This window comes from Anticarsia gemmatalis, chromosome 4 (genome assembly GCF_050436995.1).
Source record: "Anticarsia gemmatalis isolate Benzon Research Colony breed Stoneville strain chromosome 4, ilAntGemm2 primary, whole genome shotgun sequence".
Classification (NCBI taxonomy): domain Eukaryota; kingdom Metazoa; phylum Arthropoda; class Insecta; order Lepidoptera; family Erebidae; genus Anticarsia; species Anticarsia gemmatalis.
Genome location: NC_134748.1, coordinates 6,891,228 through 6,918,256, shown reverse-complemented (window position 1 = coordinate 6,918,256; position 27,029 = coordinate 6,891,228). Strand labels below are relative to the sequence as shown.

The window sequence follows — 27,029 nt, the reverse complement described above, 5'->3', positions numbered from 1 at the left end:
CGCATCAAGAGCTGCTAAAGCAAAACATTTCACTTACTTTTGTGAATATAAAACCAAGTTTTATTTTTATTCTATACCTGACATAGTACTTATAGTTGAAAAATAATTGCCGTGATCAATTTCCCAGTCTTTCACTGAATATTGATAGCATTATAACTGTGAATTGTTCAAGTGATTTGCATGAAATATTGACTCTATCTATTTCGAACAGTGGATTCTGCCAAGTGAAACATGTGAAAAATTACGTATTCCAGACAATTAATAATAATAGTGTGACTGTGTGCTTTATCTGAACCGTGAAAGGAGTAAAGGTACGTAAATATGTTTTATTTATTTTAATAGCAAATCTCATTTGTGATATTACACGACATTTGTTAAAGGCGCTTATTAAAATGTCTTCTCGATGTAACATGTTTTAAACAAGAATGTCTTGATGTTCGACTTTTAATTACAAGTACTACCTGTATCCCTGAACTCCTAGGACAGTGACCTCATTTAATTTTGATTTCAACAGGATAATTATTAACTAGGTTTCACTTTTATAACACATTTACTACTTAAATTTTTGAGTGATATTTCTATTAAGTTTTAAGCTCTAGACCGTAGAAAAAGTACTAAGTACAACAATACGACAGCGTATTTTTAAAATTGTGATACATTTCATTATTACTGCTTAATGAAATTAAGACGCTGCAAACAGGATCCATAACAGGTTGAAAAATTGTATTTTTAGTTCATGGTACCCAAAACATCTTGGGCCCAGATTATATTTATTGGTTGTATTGTCTTTATCAATAATGATTATTTTTATTTTATCTTTTTTGGTATTTGGGAAGAAACCTAAACCTACCTTAATATAACGTTTATTTAAATCGTATAAATGTGTCGCTCATTAAATGCTAAACGTTATATAACTATGTATACTTTATTGCCAATATTTAAATGATTAAAGTTTACGACACAAACAAAATTATAAAAATTGTATCAAAGCAGAACTGACAATTTGCATTCTTGTTTTTTTATGAGTGACCGATACCTAGATTTTGTTTTTTCTAATAGAAATAGAGGTATTTAACGGTATTTTATGCTTTATATAACTTTTATCTAATACGAAGCTATGAATCATATGTGCGTTTATACCTAGCAACAAAAGAAAACTGTTTCAATTACATACCTTTTTTTACACAAATGGGTCCAAGATGCTATACAATATTATTTACCAATAACTGAACTTTATAATATATAAAGCACCCTTAATTTAAATTGCACTAACTAGCTCGAAAATATCAAATCTTTACGTGTTATTCTAATATGGAAAGGGCTTAATCAATAAATTAAAAAAAATATTCAATAGTTTGAAGATATATAGCTCTTTTAACCTCTTTGACAAGCACTGATTTGTAGTTACGTTAACCCAAGAAGTTGATGATCAAGTAGCTTGAAGAATTCTTCGAAATCGAGTAACTATCGTCTAAATGTCAAAGCTGCACGCGTTGAAATCTTTCTTATTAGATTACGGGATCCTTAAAAAAACAAAAAGCTTACATAGGAACCGGTAGTATAAAGTAATAACATTTTGTCTTGTCTTAGGGTAACCATAAATCTTAACTGGTTTCTACTATTTGCCAAACATATTTGCTGCTCTACCTAATCACGAAATTTTAGGAGAGCAAAATTTATTTTACCTTTAAAATATAGAATCTTAACACTTCTATATTAAAGATTGAAATAAAATTAAATCTACAGTTCTGATAGATCGTCATAAAAGATTTCCTACCGGCAAAAAGTAGTTGAACTTATCATCTACGAAATCGAATGTCACTCTTAAGTTGAGGATATAATTGAAATCTTGTGTTCTGGCCTTCTTAGAAACAAGTAATCTTCATTTCTCGATTGTTAAGTATGTCCCTAAACATCAATGATAGTTGTGCACAAACGTGGGTGCGAGGTGCGACGCGAAGCTCGATGACACCGGGGTATTTAACACTAGGTAACGCGCGCGCCGCCCGCTCAGTCGCACCAGACCCGCGTCGCACGCGCAGCTTCAACGACCACAAAGGGGTAGTGTTATATTTATACCCTAATTTTAACTTATTGGATACTCTAAAATAGGTAAGTTGAAACATATAATCACTTGAAATAACAAACAGAATTACAAAGTACAATCATCTAAAGTAAATTAATATAATCTTTATCAACAAACAATTATTTATTTATAAAACCCATCAAAGTAAATAAAACATCTGTAACTACTTATATGGAAGTCCATTTGTTGAGTAATACATTTTATTATTTTCAGAGAAAAAGCTGACAAAAGTGATCAAGTATCCCCGTCATGGGGCACAACTTTACAGTCTGGGTAAGTGTTTTCCTGCTCTTATTTTTAATCATCATTATACCTGCGCTCCAATTATTTTTTGTCATATTTCGATCGCAATAAACCTGAGAAGGTTCGATCGAGTCTTCATAATAATAAAAATAAAAATAAAATTGTGTTTTTCAAAATGAATTATGGCGTAATAAAATTAGGCTGTCAAAGACATCGATGTTATTGATTAATACCGCATTAATATCAGTCTGAGGTTAATAGGATGAGCAATTATTATGTTTTTTATGTCAAGTGGAATGAACTCTAAATCTGTTAAATATACAAAGTTGCTAATATAACTGTTTCTCCCAAAATCCAAATATTTGACACTATTCCAAACACTTTACGTACGTTGGACTGTCCCAAAATTGACGACAATGAAATAAGTGAGTGTCTGTTTGGCTCATTACATATGCACGGCATGAATACCCTGTTATAAATATATAAAGTCATATGGGAAAGTTAAGTGCTGTACACCTGTATGATACGAGGCAGTAGGGCACACGTGGTCGGGAGCAAGGTCGTAAAACCGGGATCAGAATTAACCAAACAGAGCACTTAGTCTTAAACCGGTACCCGACCTTTTATGCACACAATCATTTTATCTGCTATAATTTTTCTTCCATCATTCCAATTAATGTTGTTTGTATATTATTAATTAACGAATGAACTTAAGTTTGTATACATAGCGGTGTTTTTATAAAAAAATGTTACAAAGGAACCACATCATTATCGATATATCCAAAATGCCTAACTAGGCCGCGTACTCTTAAAATTTTAACAATAATGTATTGACTTTCAGTTAACGTGTTATTGAATTTGAAAGGCTTTTCGTCTAGGTAGCGGTAAATTATGGTCAAATGTTCCCACTTGAGGTTTTATCAAGACGTCGGTTGTTAAATTAAGTACTTTTAAGACGCGAAAATAAGCTTTGTCAATATAAAACATGTTATTGTCGTAGCTCGGGTAACTGTGGTTTAAAAGCATGCATAAAGCAATGACTAATTTCATGCGAAGTTTGTGTAAGTGACATCTTTTGACAAGTTAATATCTCCATGAGTCATTTGACCGTTCAATTTATGCATTGTTTACTTGCAGTTAGGTAGCTATGTGCCTAATTACTGACTGGTGCTCTTTCAATATTAGTTCAGAGATTCGACATTTAACAAAAAACTTATGACAATATTAGACATTTCACGACTCTATATTATACAGAAATCCGGTGTTTCTGAATGTATTCTGCAGTTAAATAAACTTCATTCTTTTTCATTTGCCTACTCGGCGGGCGGAAAATCCATTCAGCTTTAATAAACCTGATTCCGTCACTTCAAAGGTCTCCACACATTGTTTCGTCCACTAAACAGACAGTCCCCTTATTTTAAAATTTGCAATATTAGCTATACCTTGAAATTGACTTTATAAGTCCTTATAAAAAATATATGGGAACTATATTAAGTGTTCTACATGTACATGCAGGTACTTGATTGTAAAAATATTACCATTTTATAGTCATGACGATTTAATATAGGTGGTATGCGATGCACGCACAGGGACGGCCACGCGTGCGTCGCTCCCTTGGCCTTCATATAAAACACAATGTCATTTCGTATGATTCTTCTAGTTTCCTACATACTAAAGGAATGTGTATATAATGATTCATAAAAAATCTAGAAAGACAAGCACCGATAAATGTCAGTAAATGTTACTTGTCCTTTTGCCTCCTATCCAAATTGCCATCTATTTATATTTAAATAAGTTTTTATCCTAATAAATAACTCGCTACAAAAAATAACACCCATGTCAAAAATATATGGAGCAGGTATGATGTCCGCATGTGATTGTTATTTTGCAAAGTTCATTGGGATTCAATTCGTGAAAATTTATTGCGACTGATTTGCATCAAATTAGCCATTTTGTATCACTTTAATACCGATATTTTGACCATAAAGTAAATGAGCTGCATGGGCTGATTAGGGCAATAACACTGCTGGGTGGTTTATTAGTGATTATTATCGCAAATATCGAGCCCAAAAACTTGTAAAAATAAAAGCTCGAGTCCTAATCGGCGGCGAAATGTCACGCGAGAACACCTTGGACTGGTTGGGATGATGACGATGACCCCGCAGCCAGCGGCGCGGCTACCTGCCTCTGATGCCTGTATGCAAATTGTGTTGTTTTCCGAACCACTCGAGTCAATGTACTAGAAATCGTTTAATAGTAATTTATTAGATCACTTCCCGCGCCCAAAAGACATGACAAAGACGTTAGATAAATCAGGTATTTTGATAGTCAGGATGTAGATAGTCGTTAACGACAAAAAGGAAAAAACGTGATATTTTATCAAATAAAGAGGGAAGGAAATTATATCTAGTTTCGGAGTGGATTCCCATAGAGCAAAGCGTTATTGGCCTTTTCTCATTTATCTTAGAGTTTAGACTAAAACTCAATATTAGCCTAAAGTGCTTAGTGTATACTTTTTATATGAATATATTTAACGCTTTCAATAAACACCGGATTCGTTAAAAAAAAATTACCCAAAAATACAACTTATATTATGCTAAATACTCTTTCTACAGGTGTTAAAAGGTTTTGAATTATAGCTTGTTTGCAAATTAATTTGCTTTTTAATAAAATCTTAAATAAACCCACTTAATTTGACTGTCAAGATACGCGACAAATGACTCACATTGAAAAAAAACTATTAATATAATTTATAAACAAATAATTTATGAAAATCACAAATCAATAGAATAACTGTTTATTTTTTTCTCGAACATATGGAATTAAACTACGGGCATTGACATTATAGCTAAAAAGACTTATAAAATGGAAAATACACAAACTTTTAGCGGACCAGTCTCAAGTGTTGATCTTGACTCTGTCAAGTTATGTAAATTACGCAAAGGCGTAGTGCGATACTTGATCGATAGGTCAATGACCGCTACCACCTACACTTCATAATGTTTTCAGTTCCGGCGCCGCACGTAGAAAAACCATATAATCTTTATTAATGGATCCTTTGTACTTCACCAATTGATTCATTAACTTCAAAGACGTTACTAGACCATTTTTTTTACAATCACTTTTTTACATTCTCTGTAACGGTATCACAGGCTTTATTTAAATGTCCTCAAGTAATTGATACCTATTTGTATTGTTATAGATCTACACATGGTTTTTTATAAAAGGTCGTCAGCCTCCGAGCCATCTGCTCCACGAATTTAATGCAAAACACGATAGCTGGTTCTTGTCAAGAATTAAAATTAACAAAAGTTTGGCTATATAAAATGTGTGATGTGTTATTTATAAATGTTTGTAAATTATCATACAGTTAAAATATGGTATTAAGTTATTCATAGATTGTGCTCTGCTATATTACATACTCGAGAAATAAATGATTCTTTTTTATTTGCAGTGCGCTCTAGCGTTAGCGCTATGCGCGTACGCACTGGCGTCACCGCGCGCAGGTGTGACCACGTTCGCCAGAAGTGCCGTGGAGACGATCCCAAAACACGACCCAATAGCTGCACCGATACGTGCCTCCGTCGAAAGCATACCGTTAAGGTAAGATACATGAACATTTTTATGCACTAAAGAACTTTATTATGCACATAACAATTCACTATAACTCACTACGCCATTTGCATTGCAGGAGCATCCGTGATGAAGGAGACGAAAGACTGCCACTACGTGATGCCGTAGAGAAACGACCCATATCCCTTGTTGAGCCTGGAGTTTCGTTTAAATTAGTTGAGGTAGCTATACATACTCCACACTTACATGTAATGTATATCCAATAAATAGTCTTCTTACCATGTTAAATTTCCCCCAGGACGTCGAAGATATTTCACACATAGAAAATCTGGGCGGATACAAGCTATACTACGGAGCTGCAAACTACCTGAATAAGTAAGCAAATAAATAATTAGTACTTAACATGCTTATGATTATATAGAGCCCTTTCCTAACCCAGTTATTTTTATTATAGCGGCAGTCGCAACGATGAAAGATTGCAGCTGGGCAATGCAAACTTACAAGGTACGCAAGATCTAAGGTTTAATTTCTCTTTATTTAAGTATCTTGTCAAAATATTTTCTATGGAAAACATTTTTGCTTGTAGAAATGCAACAAACGGTAGGAGGACCTTCTGCTCGTCGTCTCGTGGTATGCTACATGCAATCTTGGGCAGCGTACAGAGCACCGCCTCTAGCGTTCACGGCTGGTCTCATACCACAGTCCTGCACACATCTACACTACGCGTTCGCTACAATGCATCCACACACATACGCTGTTATTCCTTCTAATGAGGATTATGACATTATTAAAGGTATGCAAAGTTTCAATGGTCATGGTGAACAATCGTATAACTGTTTTCCCACAACAAGATCTATTAAATGTATATTTCCGCGCTACAGGTGGATATCGCATTGCAACTGGTTTGAAACGTCGTATTCACGGCTTAAAAGTAATGATCAGCGTGGGCGGTGAGGGAACAGACCGGCTTTTTAGTGAAATGGTTCAAGAACCTATTAGAAGAAGTATGTTTATCGATAGTGCTGTCAACTTCTTGAGAGACCATGACTTTGATGGACTTGACCTACACTGGGTTTACGCAGGTAAGTTATCATTCTTAGTACCTATTTACATATAGAATAATATGTATTGTTATTGTGAATGTGTCACTATTAATTGTACAAACTATTGCAGGTGAAAAGGATGAAAGGGAAAGAGAGCTTTTAACAGCTCTCCTTTACGAAATGAGGGAGAAATTCTCGTCATATGGATTGCTCCTTTCCACGGTTCTACCTCCTTTTAGGTATGTCACATTCAATATCCAAAATTGTTTATTACTAAAGTATTAGTAGAACACTATTAATTTCATAAAATCTAATATTTTAGGTATCAAATAGAAGATGGTTACGACTTGAGCGCTATAAGTGGTGCTACAGACTACACAATCTTACAAGCTTGGGACATGACTCACGCCAAACGGGACGATCCTCCGACGAGAGCTGTTCAACACAGTGCTCTACATAAAGATCCTGGCGCAGCATCACGGGACCAAAGATATGATAACATTGTAAGAACGACTAATACAGAATTCAGCAATATAAAAAAGCTTACGTCGAACTCCCTCCCCTTGGCTGTAAATATTTCGTGTAGTCAAAGTCATTGCTTCATATTAGAAATATTTTATTATAGAGAAAAAAATATATATTGACTTTATCTGTCTAATTAGGTAGGTATTATAATCTAAAAATAATTATGATTTTAACAGGAATTCATGGTAAAATTCATCCTTCGCCACGGAATGAACGCGGAGAAGTTAGTGCTAGGAATTCCATTGTTTGGCCGCAGCTACACTCTTGCACCGTCGACGTTACCAGCCCCAGGAGCTGCGATCAGTGGATGGGGCGAAGAAGGATCTTACACACAGACCAAAGGATTACTGGCATACTTTGAAGTAAGAATTATTTTAACAACAAACTACAATACTTAAGTAAACGATTATCTAGATTCAGGTAATTGATTTTCATTTATTTTTCAGATCTGTATGTTGGAACGCGAAGGTAGAGGCAGCAGTGGATCAGACGAAGCGGGTAATACTTACGCCGTTTTTGACAACCAGTGGATTACTTATGATACACCCAATACTATTCTTGAAAAGGTAACGTGTCATCAAACCCTTTGGATTTTGTGGAACTTTTTGCATGGGTGCGGTTGCACTCAAGATCTGCTATATGTATATAAAATTGATCCGTACTATATTAAATGTATTTTTTTTTCTACAGATGAAATTCGTGATAAGCACTGGCTTGGCTGGAGCAGCAGCTTGGTCGATTGACATGGACGATTTTAGAGGACTATGTGGTCAACCATTCCCAATACTCAGTGCTATTTCAACTACATTAAATGGTAAGAAATACAAAAATGATTTTTAAGAACTTTAAAAGCCAAATATATGAGTAGTCATTAACGTATATTTTTCTTCTAGGAGAATCAGTTCTGACCGACCAGTCGTCTTTGAAGATAGGTGCTTGTGAAACGGACAAGGCATACCTAGCGTCTGACGAGGAGTCTTGTGCACACTTCCATTTCTGTACCGGGGGAATCAGTTACAGAATGATTTGTGAGGACGAACGCCTCTACGATCCTTCCACTGGATTCTGCGGGTATATATCTTGAATGATATAAAACATTACAACAAAATATGCTATATATTTCACAATACTCTGGATTTTATTCTAGAGGAATGTTGTACATAAGTTTTATTTATATGACTTTATTTTTTACAGTCACCAAGATGTAGCCAAATGTATGCCTGGTCAGAGCCTCAGAATAAGCGTTGAAGATGCCGCACGATTCCTATCACAGGCTTACGAAAACGATTTTGAAGTAAGTGCCAACCTCACTAAAATTTGTCGATCTAGTTTTAAAACGGTGATTTAATTTGAAACTGTTTTTTTATAGTGGAATGATCCATCAAAGGAAATGACTGCGAGCAAAGATCCTGAACGTTTCGTCGCTGAGTTGGACAGCAAGAAGAGTAAGTAGCATTAATTTTTATTAAAAATACAGTATACTTAGTAAAAAACACTTCCTAGTTTTAATGTTCTTCTTTTTATAGGTAAACAGAGTGACAAGCTAGTCGTTTGCTATATGACAAGCTGGGCTTTCTATCGTCGTGGAGATGGCAAGTTTGTACCAGAAAATGTTGACACTAGGCTCTGCACTCACGTTATCTACGCGTACGCCTCACTGTCACCCGATGATCTCATCGCTAAGGAATTCGATCCTTGGGCAGACATCACTAACAGTAAGTTCGAAGACATTATTTAAATTTATTTAGGTGGGCCTGTTTGTCGAAAAAGATTCTCATTTAAAGTACCTATTTTACTTCTTTTTTTCTTTTTTTCGTCTCGTATCGACTGCCACCTGATACTTTTGAATACGGAATATATTTTTCCATTCCACTAAATTACGATATTCTATAGGGTGATATCTTTTAATTCAAATTCTGAATAAATATAAACTGAATATATCGATTTCTTGCTTCAGATCTTTACGAACGAGTAACTTCCTTAAGAGACGTTAAAGTACTCCTTGGTTTGGGAGGATGGACGGACTCCGCCGGCGACAAATACTCTCGCTTAGTTTCATCTCAAGCAAGCCGCAGCAAGTTCATTGAAAAGTTGATACCTTTCTTGAAGACTTACAACTTTAAGGGTCTTCATTTGGACTGGAACTATCCAGTTTGTTGGCAGAGTAACTGTAAGAAGGGTGCTGTATCTGACAAGGCTAACTATGCTAAGTTTGTACAGGTATGTGGTATAAACTACCTTATTTTAATATATTTACACCTCTTATGGCCGGTTTCTGAGGTACGTACATTTAGCGGTAGTTTTTCTATTCAAACTGTCATATGAGCTTAAACGCTACTGAACAAATAAACTGCCGCTGAATGTACCTCAGAAACCGGGGGTTATTAAAAAAGCAAGAAGTTAGGTATTAACTTGTTTACACGCACATTTTTTTTTTTTTCTACAGGAACTATCTAAAGCTTTACACGGTGCCGGCATGGAACTTGGAGTAGCTCTTTCTGGTTACAAAGAAGTTATCGAGAGTGCGTACGATCTACCTGTGTTATCAGACGCAGCAGATTTCCTTAGCACTATGACGTACGACTACCACGGAGGATGGGAAAGATCTACTGGTCATCACACACCGTTGATCCCATCACCTAAAGACTCACTGGCTTATTATTCTATCGTAAGTATTTTTACTGTAACAAAAATGGGATTTTGTGGAGAGATTCCAAATTTATATCTCATAAGTAATCAATTTTGGTTTGGATTATTGATATTAAGCTATGTAAAAAAAAATTGAAGAACTTTTTTCACTTATAGTACTTGCTATAAATTTGTTAGGCGTTAAATACTATTTAACGTTCGAAATTACGTTAAAACCTTATTTTTTTCTGATTATTCTATATAGTAGATAATGTACCTACTAATTTGAACCAATTTCAGGAATACGCTGTCAAAGCAATAATCAGTGGTGGAGCAGATCCTAAGAAGTTGCTTCTTGGTTTGTCATTCTACGGACAATCGTACAGGCTGGAGAATATTGATGGTGCTAAAGGTCCTGGGTCACCCGCAGCCGGTCCTGGCGAACCGGGAGAGTTTACCAAACAACCTGGAATGTTGGCTTACTACGAAATATGCTACAGAAGTACGTTCAAACAATGAATAAACGCCTTTATGTGACGATTTGTATTTTGAAATAAACTTTGAATAATTGTATTGTTCTTCATTCGTTTTCAACAGTTAAGAATCTAAGATGGAAGACTGGCCGCCAGGAGAACGCTGGACCTTACACTCATTCTGACAACCAATGGGTTGGATTCGACGATCCGAAATCTATCACTGAAAAGGTTTGTCTTAATCTTAATAGAACTCTATTGGATCTTAAACCTAAAACTAGCAACTGATAGCTATCTTTCTATCCATTTAAATAGGGTATAAACTATCTGTGTGCCAAATTGTATTATTGTATTCAATAGCTTTGGTGTTAAAGAGTAACTATCATCCATTCATCATCTTAAACATTCGCATCTACTTACTACATTCCCAGGTGGAATGGGCTCTCCGTCAAGGCATGGGTGGTGTGACAGCATGGGCTATAGACTTGGACGACTTCAGTAACCGTTGCTGCGCCGAACCGTCTCCGTTGCTGCGCGCTGCTGGACGTGCGCTCGGACGCAGTGTGCCTTCACCGCCCACCACGGCCTGTGAACGACCGCCTGAACCTGTGACTCCTATGCCGCCTACTACTACCACTGTCGAGTCTGATGGTAAGGAACATATTAATACTGACACATTAAACTTTTAGGACATTTTCAAACATGGAATGGACTTCAGCGTGAATTGTTTTTTAATGGTTTTCTACTCGACAAAAACCATATGACATATTTAACGATAATATTTTATTATTGTAGATACAAATACGCAGAAACTCGAATTTTCGCCTATTTGGTTCTTACTTTGTATCGTACTTCTTCGAACCAACATTGTTTTTGTAATAATAAACCAGAGGAAAATCTGACATGAATGCGTGGATTAGTACTTACGCTATTAGATGGCTATTTCTAATTGAATGTTATTAACAGGTTCTCTCGGCGGCGGCTCAGGCGGAGGCCACGACCACCACACTTCAACAACATGGCCTGGCTGGAACCCGTCCACCACAACTCCGACCACTCAACAAACTTGGTGGCCTCCGGCGACTACACCTATGACCACGACTACCACTACCACAACAACGACAAAACGTCCTACTACAACTAAACAACCACCGGCACCAGCTGATTCTGGTACGACTTTAATTCTTTAACTAATTCAGAAACGAGCTGTAAGCCTAATATAAAAATAGAGGGATCATTACTTGATATGAGTAGTTTTGTAGCAAGAGCTGGAAAATAATTGGAAGTAGCCGAACTTGTAGAGCCTACAGAACTTGTAGTTTATTTTAATTGTCAAATAGTATAATATTTCTGTTTAGAAAATGAAAATTAAATTTTATTTTAAGATTCCTGACTCCCAATATAATCTAAATACTGAACTTAGGAAATAAAATGCGATTATAAACCTCAACTTATTTTACCACCGACAAGTAAAAAATGTGCGATATTTCATCAAATAATTGTGCGTTTTATTTTCTTCACAGGCAGTATAGAAGGATCTCCATGCACAGCCGGTGAATACCATTCAGCGCCGGGCGACTGCGAAGGTTACCTGCAGTGTGAGGGAGGACAATGGCGCAAGCACCGCTGTGCTCCCGGCCTGCACTGGGCTGCCTCTGTCAACCGCTGTGACTGGCCGAGCTTTGCTAAGTGCAACGGTATGGCACTAATAGATATACATATAAATATTATACATTCGAATTAAAACTGCTTGACTATAATGCTTTCTAGCTCAGACTGCTGAAACAATTTTGAAATAAATCATGTTGCTGGACGGTCTTCGTAATGCTTTAAAGGCTTAACTGACGACCCAAAACAGACTTTATATTATGTTACTTGAGACTAATTTCTAGATTTTGTTCTTAGAAAAGACATGGGTTAACTTGTAATTATCAGTTCATCGCCTCATTTTTGTTAGTTACCAGATAGTACAATAGTATACAAAGTTTGTCATATACAGTGAGCCTAATTACTTAATGTTGATTATAGAACAATCAAGCAGTGCATCCAGTACAGCTACGACGACATTAGCTCCGATAACATCACGACCACCGCCGAGGCCGACCACCAGACCGACCACGACGACGACCACAACCACCACAACACAACGACCAACTAAACCTACCACTGAACATGTTGAACATGGTAAGTTGAAAATATTATTTCTTGTCCTATAACTTGCATACCACATTTTAATAAACTTACGGAGTTTCCACAATAAAATATCCTATTTTTCCATCTACAAAAAGACCTTTAAAAAAGGATTACTTTTAGTGGAGTTTATTGATAGAACTCAGTCTACCCAATAAATTGGAATCTTTCAGTTTAAAATGTTACGCTATGTGTCTATTAGCGTGCTTTCAGTTGATGAAGAGGTCTTGAAAACCTTATAAATCTGTTCAGTGACTTGGCATTGCCTTTTTTTAAGTGTACCAATACTTATTTAGCCACGATATATGCCTCTGTTTTTACTAGACATATTTCAAACAAAATAATATGCAATGAACTGTAAATCGTTTACTTTTTAACACAGACTCGATAGAAGACGGTCCATCAGACGGGGCACCATGTGTGGGAGAACAGTACAACGCAGTAGCGGGCGACTGTAACGCGTACTTGCACTGTGACGGCAGCGTGTGGCGCCTGCAGCACTGCGCGCCCGGACTGCACTGGAGCAACACGCAGAAACACTGCGACTGGCCCAAGTACGCCAAGTGCGAAGGTAAAATAACATACAATTTGTATGTTTTGGCGATTATAATGTTGTTTTTATTGGAAATTAAACGATTATTAAGGGTCAATAAATCAATGAAAAAATGTTAATAGGAATACTAAGAATTTTAACTTGCTTTGGACAAGCTACAAGATATACATAGTTTGAAATTACGTTGCTAAGAAATGAAATTAATACGAAATTAATATTTACAGTACCAAAATCTACGACAGCTGCGCCTAAGCCTACACTTCCCACGAGACCTCCTACTCGACCTCCGACAACTACATCCAAACGTAAGTTTTAACTTTACTTATAACGTAATATTGTACCGTACAAGGCTTAAGGCTTTTATCCTACTTTGACATTGCAGCGTCACACGACTTTCTGCACATAAAAACTCTCTTCTGACCGATTTACGCGATTGATTGAGCGCAGAATTCGTTTTGTACTAATCAGTCACTTCGAGAAAACAGTGAATTAAACCCCTACATTATTTAACAGCGCAACACTCAGACTCTCCAAAAGAAGACTCAAGCTGTGGTGGCGGCGACGTGCACGCTCCAGCGACCACGTGCGACGCCTACATGTTGTGTGTGGGCGGACGCTGGCACAAACAGCTCTGTCCCTCCGGCCTGCACTGGGACAGGCGCACCAAGCGATGTGACTGGGTCGAATTCGCCATGTGTGAAGGTAAATACAATTACCCTTCGAATTTGTTCCTCAGTAACAATGACTTGAGGTAGCTCTAAAGATCAACAAACTTTCCTTGAAATGATAGTACCTTAAGTAAAACTTTTTCATTAAAAAGTATCTGAAAAAGTTGGTTGATACTATATTGCAAAGACGATCTATAGCTAATGTGTAAACAATATAAAAAAACGTCGTCCATCGCAATTCGCAACAAAAGAGTTTCAATTCCATTGTGTTTTTCTAACACATTTTTCGCACAGAAACTTAAGCCTACTTAACTTATTACTATTTTTCGTTCTATCAGTGGGCAAACCATCAAAATCACCTGTAGCTCAAACTACCACAAGTACAAGGAAGCCTACGACCACAAGAAGGACCACAACGACCACGACGACCACAACTAGGCGTCCGACCACCACAAGACGACCGGCCACTACAACCAAGAAACCTATTGTTGATGAAGCGCAAATACCAGGAAAGGTAGGCAATGTTTTTGTATTCGAATTAAATATTAAGTTATGGCTAAAGATTTGGCTAATCATGATTCGAAACAAAGAAAAGTTACGTATAATATATTTCTTTCATAACAAAAACATTACATCTGAATAAAAAAGTTCAAAACAAATTAATAGGTCACAAGTTTTAAAAATATGCATATCTTTGTTTGTAGGGTTGCACAACAGGAACATACCATCCACATCCTAAATGCGAGAAATTCTACGTGTGCGTGAACGGCATGTTGATCACTCAGAGCTGTGCTCCTGGCCTCGTATGGAGGCCTGATCACTCTCAGTGTGACTTCCCTAGCGCCAGCTCCTGTTCCGACAAACGACAGACTGTCTCGGCTCCCATCATGGACGCTAGTAACTCACAGTCTACCCTGATGCAGATTCAAGAAGAACCACCGAGTAAGTAAAAAATTCTTATATTTTTCGGGTCCTATCTAAGAAACAATAATTTTTGAGCATATGTATATGGCCCGTGAAGAAATGGCGTATTGACTTTATTGTATAAACATTTTAGAATACTGTGAAAGCGGTTCTTATGCTCCACTGCCATCGGACTGCACAAGATATTTGCACTGTCTCTTTGGTAAATTCCAAGAATTTGATTGCAGCGCTGGTTTACACTGGAACCAGGTAAGTTGATGACAAAATCCTCATCATCTACTGTTACAATCTGTAAGAAAATGGATTAGAAGGTATTTTTATCGTTCGTAATGTGTTACAGGAAAAGAAAATCTGCGACTGGCCAAAGAATGCTCAATGTAAACGCAAAGCCTCTACTACTACGACCACCACAACTTCGACCTCCACTTCTAAACCCGTACAAATGGATGATATCGAAGTATCAAACCATGACCATCATCATGAACATAGCCATGACCATACATATCCTAAACCAACGAAGCCAATCGCACTGCCGTCTTCTGGCACTCAACCTGCTATCAACTCTAAGCCTGCACTCTTGAACTGTAAGTTTTGCCTTAAATACTCATGATTATCCAGAGGATGTATAAACGCCTTCAAATGACTTTACTGACTCCTGTATCCTGATTCATACTAGATATAAGACTCATTTGAGATCAATTGCATGTCCAAAACATTATATTGCCTTCTGGAAACCAAAATTCTAGTTACGCCTCTGACTCTAACTACAATATCTGTGTTCTTATGTGTATATATTTTAACATGAATATTTTTTCAGCGCAATACAAGCTCGTATGCTACTACACAAATTGGTCGTGGTATCGTCCCGGCATTGGCAAGTACAGTCCAGAAGACATCGATCCTACACTTTGTACTCATATCATTTATGGGTTCGCTGTGCTCGGAGACGATGGACTCATCATGGCTCACGACTCTTGGTCCGACTATGATAACAGTAAGAACTATGCACGTTACTTATTATAATATTTCAACACCTAAAATAAACAGTAGCTTTAAACACTACAGTGTGGTAAAAACGTAGTTAGTTTCTTGCAACAAGAAACAAACCAATTTTCAAATTCCTGGCAGCAACAACAATATTTCAGGTCAAGCTTGAATAGTCTAACTTTACTGAACAACAAATACTAATCAAGTTAAAGACCTCATGATCGGTGCACTACAATACGGCCCGGATTACAAAACGTTTAAGTACAGCGTTTTTTTGTACAACTGACCTCTTAAATTGTTTCGTAGGATTCTACGAACGTGTGGTGGAATACAAAAGATACGGTATCAAGGTATCTCTAGCGATCGGTGGTTGGAATGACTCAGCGGGTGATAAATACTCCAAATTGGTGAATGACCCCACCGCTCGTGCGCGATTCGTCACACACGTAGTCCAATTCATCGAGAAATACAACTTCGATGGATTAGACCTCGACTGGGAATATCCTAAGTGTTGGCAGGTAAGAATATAATTGAAATCGTTTAAAATGTTATTACTTTCATAACTTTGAGTCACGACTGCAATTTAATAACAAAATACGGCATCAGGATTTCATACAATTTGACACTTTTTAGACAAGTTTTTTTAAGATTGTTAAAATGGAAATCGTTTAAGGACCATTGTACGTCAATCGCTAACAAAAATATTATAAAGTTCACGTGACAAAGAATTGACACTATTCTCATAATTCTTAATTTCTAGGTTGACTGCTCAAAGGGACCAGACTCCGATAAGGAAGCCTTCGCAGACTTAGTCCTCGAACTGTCCGCCGTCTTCAAACGTAAGGGTCTTCTGCTATCTGCTGCCGTATCTCCTAGCAAGAAGGTAATAGACGCTGGCTATGACGTGCCGGTACTGGCTCGCCATCTGGACTGGATCGCTGTTATGACTTATGACTACCACGGACAGTGGGATAAGAAGACTGGACATGTTGCTCCATTGTACTACCACCCTGATGATGATAACACTTACTTTAACGCGGTAAGTGATTTTTAAACTTATGTCTCGTTTAAGACTGAATTTCTGAAACTATTTGAGTATTTTACGCTTGAAAAGTCTGTAAAAATTAATTCAACTTGTAGACATTTTCTTTATCGCACAAACACTTAACTAACAAGGAAAAAATCTAAAGACATATTTTTCCTCACCACGTTGCTCTCAAAAATAGTCCAAAATATTTTCAAATGACTTTCAGAACTTTACTTTCATGATAATTAATAATCTATATAATATTTTCTTTTCAGAACTACACCATACACTACTGGATGGAGAAAGGTGCTCCAGCTAATAAGCTGGTTATGGGAATGCCGATGTATGGACAGACATTTACTTTGGAGAGTGATGCTACGTACTCCAGTGCTGTGGGCTTGAACACGCCAGCTGGAACTGGTGGTGAAGCCGGCGAATATACTAGAGCTAAAGGCTTCCTGTCTTATTATGAGGTAAGGAATTTATATCATGGTTTATAATATTCTAGAGAAACTACCTATAGCTATAGACTATAAAGCATTAGGTTCCCAACCTTTAATGAACTAACGCCCCCTTTACAAGGAAACGCAATTTCAGGCGACCCTCTTTACATAATAAATTATACTAATAATAATTTAATTCATTGCGTCCTTCAAAGATGGTATGATTAAGACCTCTATCTATGCTATTGATGGCTAGAAATGGTCATAAAGCCACCAGAGTACATTGGAGTCACTAGTCACGGCCATTAGACGCGATTCCATTAATTGGTTTCGTAATTTTCAGATTTGTGACCGCATCAGGTACAATGGATGGAAAGTCGTCAAGGATCCCTACGGCAGAATGGGACCGTACGCATACAAGGGCAACCAATGGGTATCGTTTGATGATGTTGAAATCATAAAGAAGAAGGTGAACTTCATGAAATCATTGAATCTCGCTGGAGGTATGGTTTGGGCTCTGGATCTCGATGACTTTAGGAACAGGTAAGACTACCGAGATAATCGCTTATTTTAAAATGTATTTTATTTGTATAAGAAGTCCAATAACACCATTTCTATTATATTTAGGTGTGGTCAAGGAAAACATCCGCTCATTAACGCCATCAAGGACAATTTACTTGACTCTCGATTAGACGACGACAGTCTACCTGATCCAATCCTGGAGCCGCCAAATTCAATAGACATTGACGACCTCGATGACATTCAAGTAATACCACCAAAGACAACGACCCAAAGACCAACTTATCGCCCAACATCTCGGCCAACAACGCGTCCAACTCCTCGGCCAACAACGCAGAGGCCAACTTATCGTCCAACAACTCAAAGACCGACTCGACCAACGACCCAACGACCACAGTCGACGCAGATGGATGACATAGCAGTGCATACGACGAAGAGACCGGTAACAACGGTTAGCTCTGCATCAGAGGAGAGATACAAAGTTGTTTGTTATTACACGAACTGGGCTTGGTACAGGTAATTATTGCACCACTTTTAAATTCAAGAACCAAATGGATTTATGTAAAAGAAAATTCTTATGAAATGAACGATTTCTTCTAGGCCTGGTCCTGGCAAGTTCACTCCGAGTGATATCGATCCCGCTCTCTGTACTCACATTGTCTACGCTTTCGCCGTCCTCGACACTAAGCGTCTTGTGATCAAGCCGCACGATATCTGGCTCGATGTGGAGAACAGTAAGTTTCACTTGAGTTTCTTTTACAAATAGAAGATAGATAGATTAGATTTTTGACTATGTTTTGTAATGTAGATTACGCGTAGCGTTATACTATACTGTTGGTACTATCGAACATCCAGAGTTTGACATTTGAAATGTGCTGCAAAAGTATTAACTACGGCACCCGCTAGCGGTACTAGCGGATCAGAATTTCACACAACATAATTTGTCGATAGCTAAACGGTTGCCTATAGTCGGTAGCAGTGTAAAATCGCCTCTGTTCAAAATGAACGCTTCTATTTAACCATTTGATCGAGATAAATATGACAAACGTTATCAAAAAAATGTGTTATTATAAGTGCAGCAGATTTCTGAATTTTCAACTTTCTTCCAGAATTCTACGAGAAAGTTGTATCCCTAAAGAGCAAGGGTGCAAAGGTGGTGCTCGGATTGGGAGGTTGGGACGACTCTGCCAGTGACAAGTATTCGCGAATGGTGAACAGTGCCTCAGCGAGAAGAAAGTTTGTCATTCATGCACTTGACTTCGTTGAACAGTATGAGTTTGATGGATTGGATCTTGATTGGGAGTATCCTAAGTGCTGGCAAGTGAGTATCGAATTCTGGGTAAAAATTATAAAAATCATTGTTACTTTATTGTAGCTTATAAACGCCTTACGCGAATCCGAAGATATCGAAAGGTTCAAATTCAATCTTAAAAAAATGTATACTTTATTTAAAGAATGAAAAAAGAGCATTTTGCTTGAAATGATCTTTTCTCGTGTGATAGCTTACCGATAGATAAAAACCTCGAAATTCCAGCATAGCTCGAAATTCGAGCTCATTATTTTTCATTTATTTTCATACATTGCATGCAATACATGCTTCATTTATTTTTCTACAATTAAGTGACTTGTTGCTATTTTTCTTGTACAGGTAAACTGTGAAAAGGGCCCAAGCTCTGACAAGCAAGGTTTCGCCAGTCTTGTGAAGGAACTACATGCAGCGTTCAAACCTCGTGGTCTATTGTTATCTGCTGCAGTATCGGCTAGCAAACGAGTGATCGATGCAGGTAAAATAAAGACACCATGTATACCAATTCCCCAAACAAAGTAACCTAAACCGTATTTTAAAAAGTCGCAAAATATTATCGTATTGTGCTTTTCTCCAGGATATGATGTACCAACACTATCAAGAAACCTTGACTGGATATCTTTGATGACGTACGACTACCACGGACAATGGGATAAGAAGACTGGCCACGTCTCGCCGATGTACGCAAGCGAATATGATAGCGACAAAACTTTGAACACGGTAAGGAAAACTGCCATTTTGCCAATATTTATTTAACAGAAAATCATGAAATTCAAAATTTTTACGAAATTAAGATTCAGAAGAAGACCTACTTAACGTTAGGCATTTTAAGGTAAAATGCGTGTTCGCGTTAATTCCCGTATTCTATTATACATTAAAAGTGATTTAATGTTTTTATAATTGTGTCCTTTTGCAGAACTTTACAGTAAACTACTGGATCAGCAAAGGAGCGCCGCCCGAAAAGCTGATTCTTGGTGTGCCGTTCTACGGTCAGTCGTTCTCTCTGGTAGAAAACGCTGGTAATGGACTCGGAGCAGAATCGTACGCGGGAGGAGAAGCCGGAGACGAGACTAGGGCCAGAGGATTCTTATCTTTCTATGAAGTAAGTACCTTCTTGAATTTTATATCTCTGCTTGTTTATTCAAGCACCTATATACAGTCAGCTGCAAATTTATAAAACTTTTCGAACCTCCATATTCTGAAGCTTGCATATTATGATGGAAAAAAACATTTGACATTGACTAAAGTGTTTATTTCTAACGCATTTTACTTGATTTTGTTTAAGTACTTATTAAAATTTCGTATTAAAGAGGTGTTGAAAATATGAATTGTTAAGCGACTTTTATAGCTGCACATTATACAGGATCAACCCGTAATGTTTTGCTAACCAGTTGCTACAAATAATCACTATTTTTTTCCTCCAGATTTGTGATCGCATTCGAGTGAAGGGTTGGTCAGTAACCAGAGACCCCGGTGGCCGTATGGGTCCATACGCCAGTATAGAAGACCAGTGGGTATCGTTCGACGATGACTTCATGGTCCGTCACAAAGCTGAATACGTTCGTGCTATGGGTCTTGGAGGTGGTATGGCCTGGTCCCTAGACCTGGACGACTTTAGCGGAAGGTACTGTGGTTGTGGAAAGTCACCTCTACTTGCTACCATCAATCATGTTCTACGTGGTCTTGATGAACCTCCGAGATGCTCCCTTGAAGACAGTAAGTATCATGTGGCCTCAATTAACAGTATATTTATTGTAATTAATTTTACTTCTTTAAAAATGATGGATAGAATTGAGTTGTCCTTGAGTGGGGTAATACATAATACAGGCTAGCAAAAAAAACTGGTGCAAGAAATTAAAAAAAAAATTCATCTATTGATTCTAACTTCTTTGCTAATTCTCGTCGACTCCCAGATCGTATTACATATCAAAAGTTATGAGCGCCAGTTTGTTCTATTTATAATCAAGGTTGACAAAACCCAGTATGTATACATTCCTAAGTAGTTCGTAGTTTATACCTTAATATGAATAATAACTTTATAATATATGTATAATATATCCAAATCACCATAAACCTATCTGTTCTATTCAACAGTACAAGCGCCGGAAGAAAGTGTAGAAGAAATACCAGAAACCCCTGATATTGAAGAAGTACCTGACATACCAGATTCAGAGGTGGATGTGATCGACACCATCCCGGAGCCAGAGCCGCAGGAACCAGAAGAACACCCAGGACATGAAACAGACATTGACACCGATTTAAGTGTGAGTTAACATCGTTCAAATTCAAATTCTAATCATTTATTTACTAGAATGTAGTACAAAAATGGCGTTATTATATGTTATCGTTTCATAACTACAAGAAATATTAGGTCAGGGAAAAAGTATTTTCGCATTATAGTATACATGTATGAAATTGTATCATTAAAAATTAAAAAAAAAACAAAACCAGCCAGATACAAACACTATAGCCAAAGAGATTTTATTACAAGTTCATACGTACTATCATGCGAAAAGACTTTTTACCCAACCTAATATTTAGCTTCTCAGTTATTAACTTAAACACCTAGCCCTCCGTTTTGAGGAAATTACCTTCTTTCTATGTAGAACAAATAGGTCAATAATAATAGTGGAAATGATTTATCGACACAATTCTGTCGGAGGTATTTTGTTAAATCTACCATCAATTGTTTTTTGGGGTCGCCTTCGTTTAGACAACCTTGTAGTTAATATGAAAAAGTCTTCTCGTTTCAGTGAAATAAATGTCTAAATAATAACTGCGTATTTCAGGGTCCAAGTCTGGAAGGTACTTCGTGCTCAGGAAACGTGTTCAAGGCAGACATGTCAGACTGCAGTAAATATTACTTGTGTCTCAATGGACACTGGATGGAACTCAGATGTCCTGAGCCGCTGCACTGGGCTAAGGTAAACTAACGATTTATTTTACCTTACCTGAATATAAGTAGGTACTCATAATATAATCCTTAACAAACAATTCTTACTTTAATTGTTTAAATTATAAACTAAACTTTACGACATCATGATTCTTTTGTATCCTTATAAAAATGTTATTGTACCAAATGCAGTCCAAATATTTTGCTGGTAATAATGCAATTTTATTACTTTACAATATTCAGTATTAATAAAGTTTTAATGGTTATGAATGCATTCAACAGAAATCATGGATCTTTATGACTTTCTTACGATTATTGTATTACGATAAGATCGATTTTACTGCATAGGTACGAAGTAAAAATAAAATTTAATTGCTTGACCAAAATTCAAATTGCAATCAGGTCACGTATATGTACCTAAATAAAAATAGACCTTTTTTTCGATAAGAATACTGAACAGATACTTACTCTATATTCACGATATCTATCTCTTTTCTAAATCCTTCACAAATCAAGATTGTGAAATCAAAACATACGATATTCTTATGTTAAAATACTCGCGGATCATGCAAAGTTTTATAAAGTTAAATGATTTCTTAAATATCACTGATATTATCGCATTCAAGAAAACAAACTCTTCTTTAGTACCTACAAATAGATGGTTTGTAAGAATAATCATAATTATCAATTTCTATGTGCAGAATCATTGCGACTGGCCTGAGAAGGCACGTTGCAAAGGAAAGGCAGCTCTAAGACTGACGGGAGGAGTGCAAGAAGTCGAGGTGCCGGTCGAAGACAAACCCATCGTGGGATGTTACTTCACTAACTGGGCTTACTACAGGTAAAGTAAACTTAAATAATATCAATATTCAACTAATGAATGCTTTTTCTTAATATTCTTAGTTTATTTTGAAACAACTAGAGTGGTTGGAGCCACTAACAGTCCCAAATTGCCGGATTTTTATCCTGGTCTCTGCTGATCAGATTGTTGGATAAACCAATCCAGCCAACGGAACGACCACCTCACACGAAAATGGCCTTAACACAAAAAGCTATTTACATTTTGTCTGCACTATATCTCAAACCCCACAGTCATCCACTCTTACTCAATATTTTCAACTACTTACATTTTATAATTCTCACGCTTTTACCTTTTTATTGTCTCTAGACCAGGTAAAGGTAGTTACGGACCAGGTCAACTAGACATGGACACCTCTCTCTGCACACACATAATTTACGCATGGGCTCATCTCGACGACGAAACCTTCAAGTTGGTACCTGGCAACCCAGAGTTAGATATTGAAAATGGTAAGTCAAAAAGTTCACGCATTTAATTATAAACGACTGCAAAAAATAGATATTTAAGATACCTAATTAAAATATTTTTTGCGTTCTGAGTAAACAGAAGTTTTTAGAACTGAAAATATTATAAAAATATTTGATAAAACCTGCTGAAAGTTCTCTAAGATTCACGTCATATTTTTTTAGATTTCTACGGAAAATTAACACAGCTACGGCAGATAGGACTGAAGGTTATCATCGGAGTAGGTGGTTTAACTGACTCTGAAGATAGGAAATGGAGTCAAATGGTTTCAAGTCCAGAGAACAGAAAGACTTTCGTAGACTCTGTGTTGAAATTCGTACAAAGATGGAGCTTCGACGGAGTTCAGATCGCTTGGCAGTATCCTGCTTGTAAACATGTAAGTACAAGTTTTTTATCCTAGCTCTAATTTATTGATTTAAGTCTTGTGTCTTCTCATTCAACATTGTTCATTAATATTTAATATCAATTGGCTTAAATTGATTTTAAAATCAACGTATTTCAGTATTAATTGACCAAATTCTTACAATGTAATTTAATAAAAAGTGTGTTAATCATAATTTATCCATTCATCATCTGCAATAGATGTATACAGGCCAATGATGATGATGTATGTTTCCTCATTTTCCAGAGTCCATGCACATCTTCAACAGTAGACACCAGCGAAAGAGATAATTTCGGTGACTTGCTGCTAGAGTTATCCAGCACACTTCGACCTTACGACTTGGAGCTATCAGCCATGGTGTCAGCCTGTCCTGAAATAGCTGCCCTAGCATACAAGGCACATATTCTTACCACTGAGCTAGACTGGGTTTCCATTGCTGCTAATGATTATTACGCCTCGTCTACTGGAAAGACCGCGTTATTGGCACCTTTAGAATCTAGTCGCGAGTCTGGAGGATATAGTTTGGTAAGTTTTGTCTATAAATACTCTTTGTTTTTTTTTCTGTTCAAAGTTCTGTTTTAAACGTTTTAAACAGTTACATTTTAAAATAAATTAAATTCGCACTGCAAATAGCGTCTGGCTAAATCGTATATTTTCAGTGAACAGTTATGCATTCGCAATTACTGAAATTCATGCTGAATAATGTTTATAAATTCTACCTCCAGTCTTAAAATTAACATGTTATTTTTTGACATAGAATGCAACTCTATCATACTGGACGAGTGTGTTGCCTCCGCGGCAACTAGTCATGGGGGTACCAGCATACGCTCGCTCCTACACACTGCGTACTTCTGCCAACAACGTGCTGGGAGCACCTGTCACTGGCGCTGGAGACCCTGGACCTTACACTAAAGTACCTGGATTCTTGTCATACCAAGAGGTGAGTGCAGAAATTACGTAAATCAAACTGCCTAGTAAGAAACGTTTTCATTTATAATTATGTGTGAAATTATGTGTACAATGTTTATTGGTATAATGTTATCTTCAAGACTTACAGATATCTTTATAAAAAATCAGTTGCAACAAGATAAGATTACGCATGAATCGCAAAATTACACACGATTGTACTCCACAGATTGCGGAAGGTCTATCTTCAGGGGAATGGAAGGAGAGTAGTACATCGATGGGTACGTTCAGTGTGCGCGGGGACCAGTGGGCTTCTTACGTGAGTATGCAGGAGGCGCGCGGTGCCGGTGCCGCCCTGCAGCGCGCCGGGGCGAGGGGCGCCGCGCTCTGGGCCGTCGACCTCGACGCACGCTCCAAGTGCTCCATACTAACTGCACTGAGACGAGGACTACTCGAGCCTGATATGGAACTAGAGCCGTGTCCAGCGGCGTAGAACTACTTCGTAGCTCCATACTGCCATCTATTTGGTTTATAGTGTGAATTAAAAAACGTAGAGGAGTGGGCCGAACTTCCGAAGTTCAGAAATGAAAAACTCATAAAATGTAGTTATATGTTTAAAAGAATGGACGGGTCCTTGATCTCCTGCTAAGCAGCGTTCAACTGTTATCTTGTGAAATTTAATAGCATGCTATAAACCAAAAGGCGTTTTTAACAAATGCCTGACTATTTTAGGAGTGAATGCTTAAAAGACTTGATTGTGATATATTTTGATACGTAAGAAATATTTTGTCACCTCGTGTTTTCCTTGATTTTTACTTGACGGTTTACTAAAACTTAAAATAGGTATTATTGTTTAGTATTTAACTTTGGTTAATATTACCGATTTAAGTAAAAGTACAAGGAATAATTTTGGATATACTTAGTACTAATGAAAAGAAACTGATTACCTTTGTATTGTACAAGATTAAATAGAAGTATAATAAGTCGACAGTTACCTCGTGTTTCCGTTATCTTTACTTCCTTATGATGCACAAATTATAAAATTTGAAAGTGTCTAGATCTAGATCTTTGTACTGAATCTCGAACCGAATATACAAGTGTAAGTTGCCTAAAAATAAATGATATATTTTTACATTGTTTTTTTATTATACCTTACCATGCAACACAATGAACTGACTGTTCCAGGCAACTTAACTCATAAAGGAGAAATAAAGGCGAGGAGCGAATAATTTTAAACTCTTTGTATGTATTTTAACAGTTGAGTACACCGAGAACAAATAAAAAAATAAATCCTACCCTTAACAATGGCTGGATATGAGACTTCTAGCATACTTCTAGCATACTTCTAGCATACTACAGCGTATTCTGGCATACCCTATGCACCCTATCGACACAGTGTAGAGTCGCCTAGGCACGAGCAATGCTAATTATATTTGTAATGAAATACAAAAAGTCAAGTCGGTTTTAATTCAGCTCTTCTGTGTTCGCGTTAATTCCCGTATTGTATTATACATTAAACATGCAACGCGAGAGTTTAAAAGTTATGATCAGCTCTTCTGTGCAAAACATTTTATCTTTTAGCCACGTTATCTAAGCATGTCATAATAAATATTTAATTTACTTTTCGTTAGATATATTATACGTATAGATTTTAATATCACAGCTAAAATGTAATTACAATACTGTTGAATAATGATAAATAAACGTACAGTGCAGACGTTAGGTACGAAAAGGAATATATTAATTAGGTACCTACCTACTATTTTTTTTTTTTAATAACCCATATCTGTCCCACTGCAGGGCAAGGGTCTCCTCCCAAACGAGGGGGAGGGGTTAGGCCTTGAGTCCACCACGCTGGCCAAGTGCGGGTTGGGGACTTTGCATGCCCTCAATAAATGTATTAAACAAATTTTAGGTATGCAAGGTTTCCTCACGATGTTTTCCTTCACAGTTGGAGCACGTGATAATTATTTCTAATACACACATAACTTCGAAAAGTCATTGGTGTGTTGCCTCGGATTCGAACCTGCGACCACTTGCGTGGGAGGTGCCAACTTAAACCACTCGGCTATCACTGCTACTATTTAATACATACTTACATTCATTCATGTGAAACCTACGTCACATTTATAACTTCACTATCATTATAATATCAGACATGGATAAGACCTACAAAACTATAACTGAAACTACATATTTATCAAAGATTTTTTTTTTTTTTTTCTTGTACAATAGTGATGATTGGTGAAAAATAGATTCACTATTGCACCACAACCACGCATGTGATGTCATATCGGCTGAATACTTAGAAATATATAAAAATATATTGTCATTTA

At 37.0% G+C, this 27,029-nt stretch overlaps 1 protein-coding gene across 1 annotated transcript; it reads left to right on the top strand.

Moving 5' to 3' along the window:
* Positions 1-2,025: 2,025 nt before the first annotated feature.
* On the top strand, positions 2,026-25,831 carry Cht10 (Chitinase 10). The gene is made up of 52 exons (XM_076113405.1): positions 2,026-2,112; positions 2,300-2,359; positions 5,784-5,932; positions 6,021-6,123; positions 6,201-6,277; positions 6,357-6,406; positions 6,489-6,695; positions 6,784-6,984; positions 7,076-7,184; positions 7,268-7,448; positions 7,647-7,832; positions 7,917-8,036; positions 8,161-8,284; positions 8,364-8,541; positions 8,665-8,764; positions 8,840-8,915; positions 8,997-9,185; positions 9,428-9,690; positions 9,917-10,138; positions 10,399-10,600; positions 10,696-10,802; positions 11,003-11,222; positions 11,538-11,741; positions 12,095-12,268; positions 12,600-12,755; positions 13,144-13,332; positions 13,539-13,619; positions 13,828-14,016; positions 14,321-14,496; positions 14,687-14,924; positions 15,040-15,155; positions 15,247-15,490; positions 15,724-15,900; positions 16,200-16,411; positions 16,654-16,932; positions 17,196-17,393; positions 17,707-17,906; positions 17,991-18,398; positions 18,483-18,616; positions 18,992-19,203; positions 19,531-19,666; positions 19,766-19,908; positions 20,105-20,290; positions 20,613-20,904; positions 21,283-21,452; positions 21,978-22,112; positions 22,783-22,922; positions 23,250-23,389; positions 23,570-23,781; positions 24,034-24,312; positions 24,545-24,727; positions 24,923-25,831. The coding sequence occupies exons 2-52, from the start codon at positions 2,336-2,338 to the stop codon at positions 25,184-25,186; spliced, it is 8,955 nt and encodes a 2,984-aa protein (XP_075969520.1). The 5' UTR covers positions 2,026-2,112; positions 2,300-2,335; the 3' UTR covers positions 25,187-25,831.
* The last annotated feature ends 1,198 nt before the right edge of the window (positions 25,832-27,029 follow it).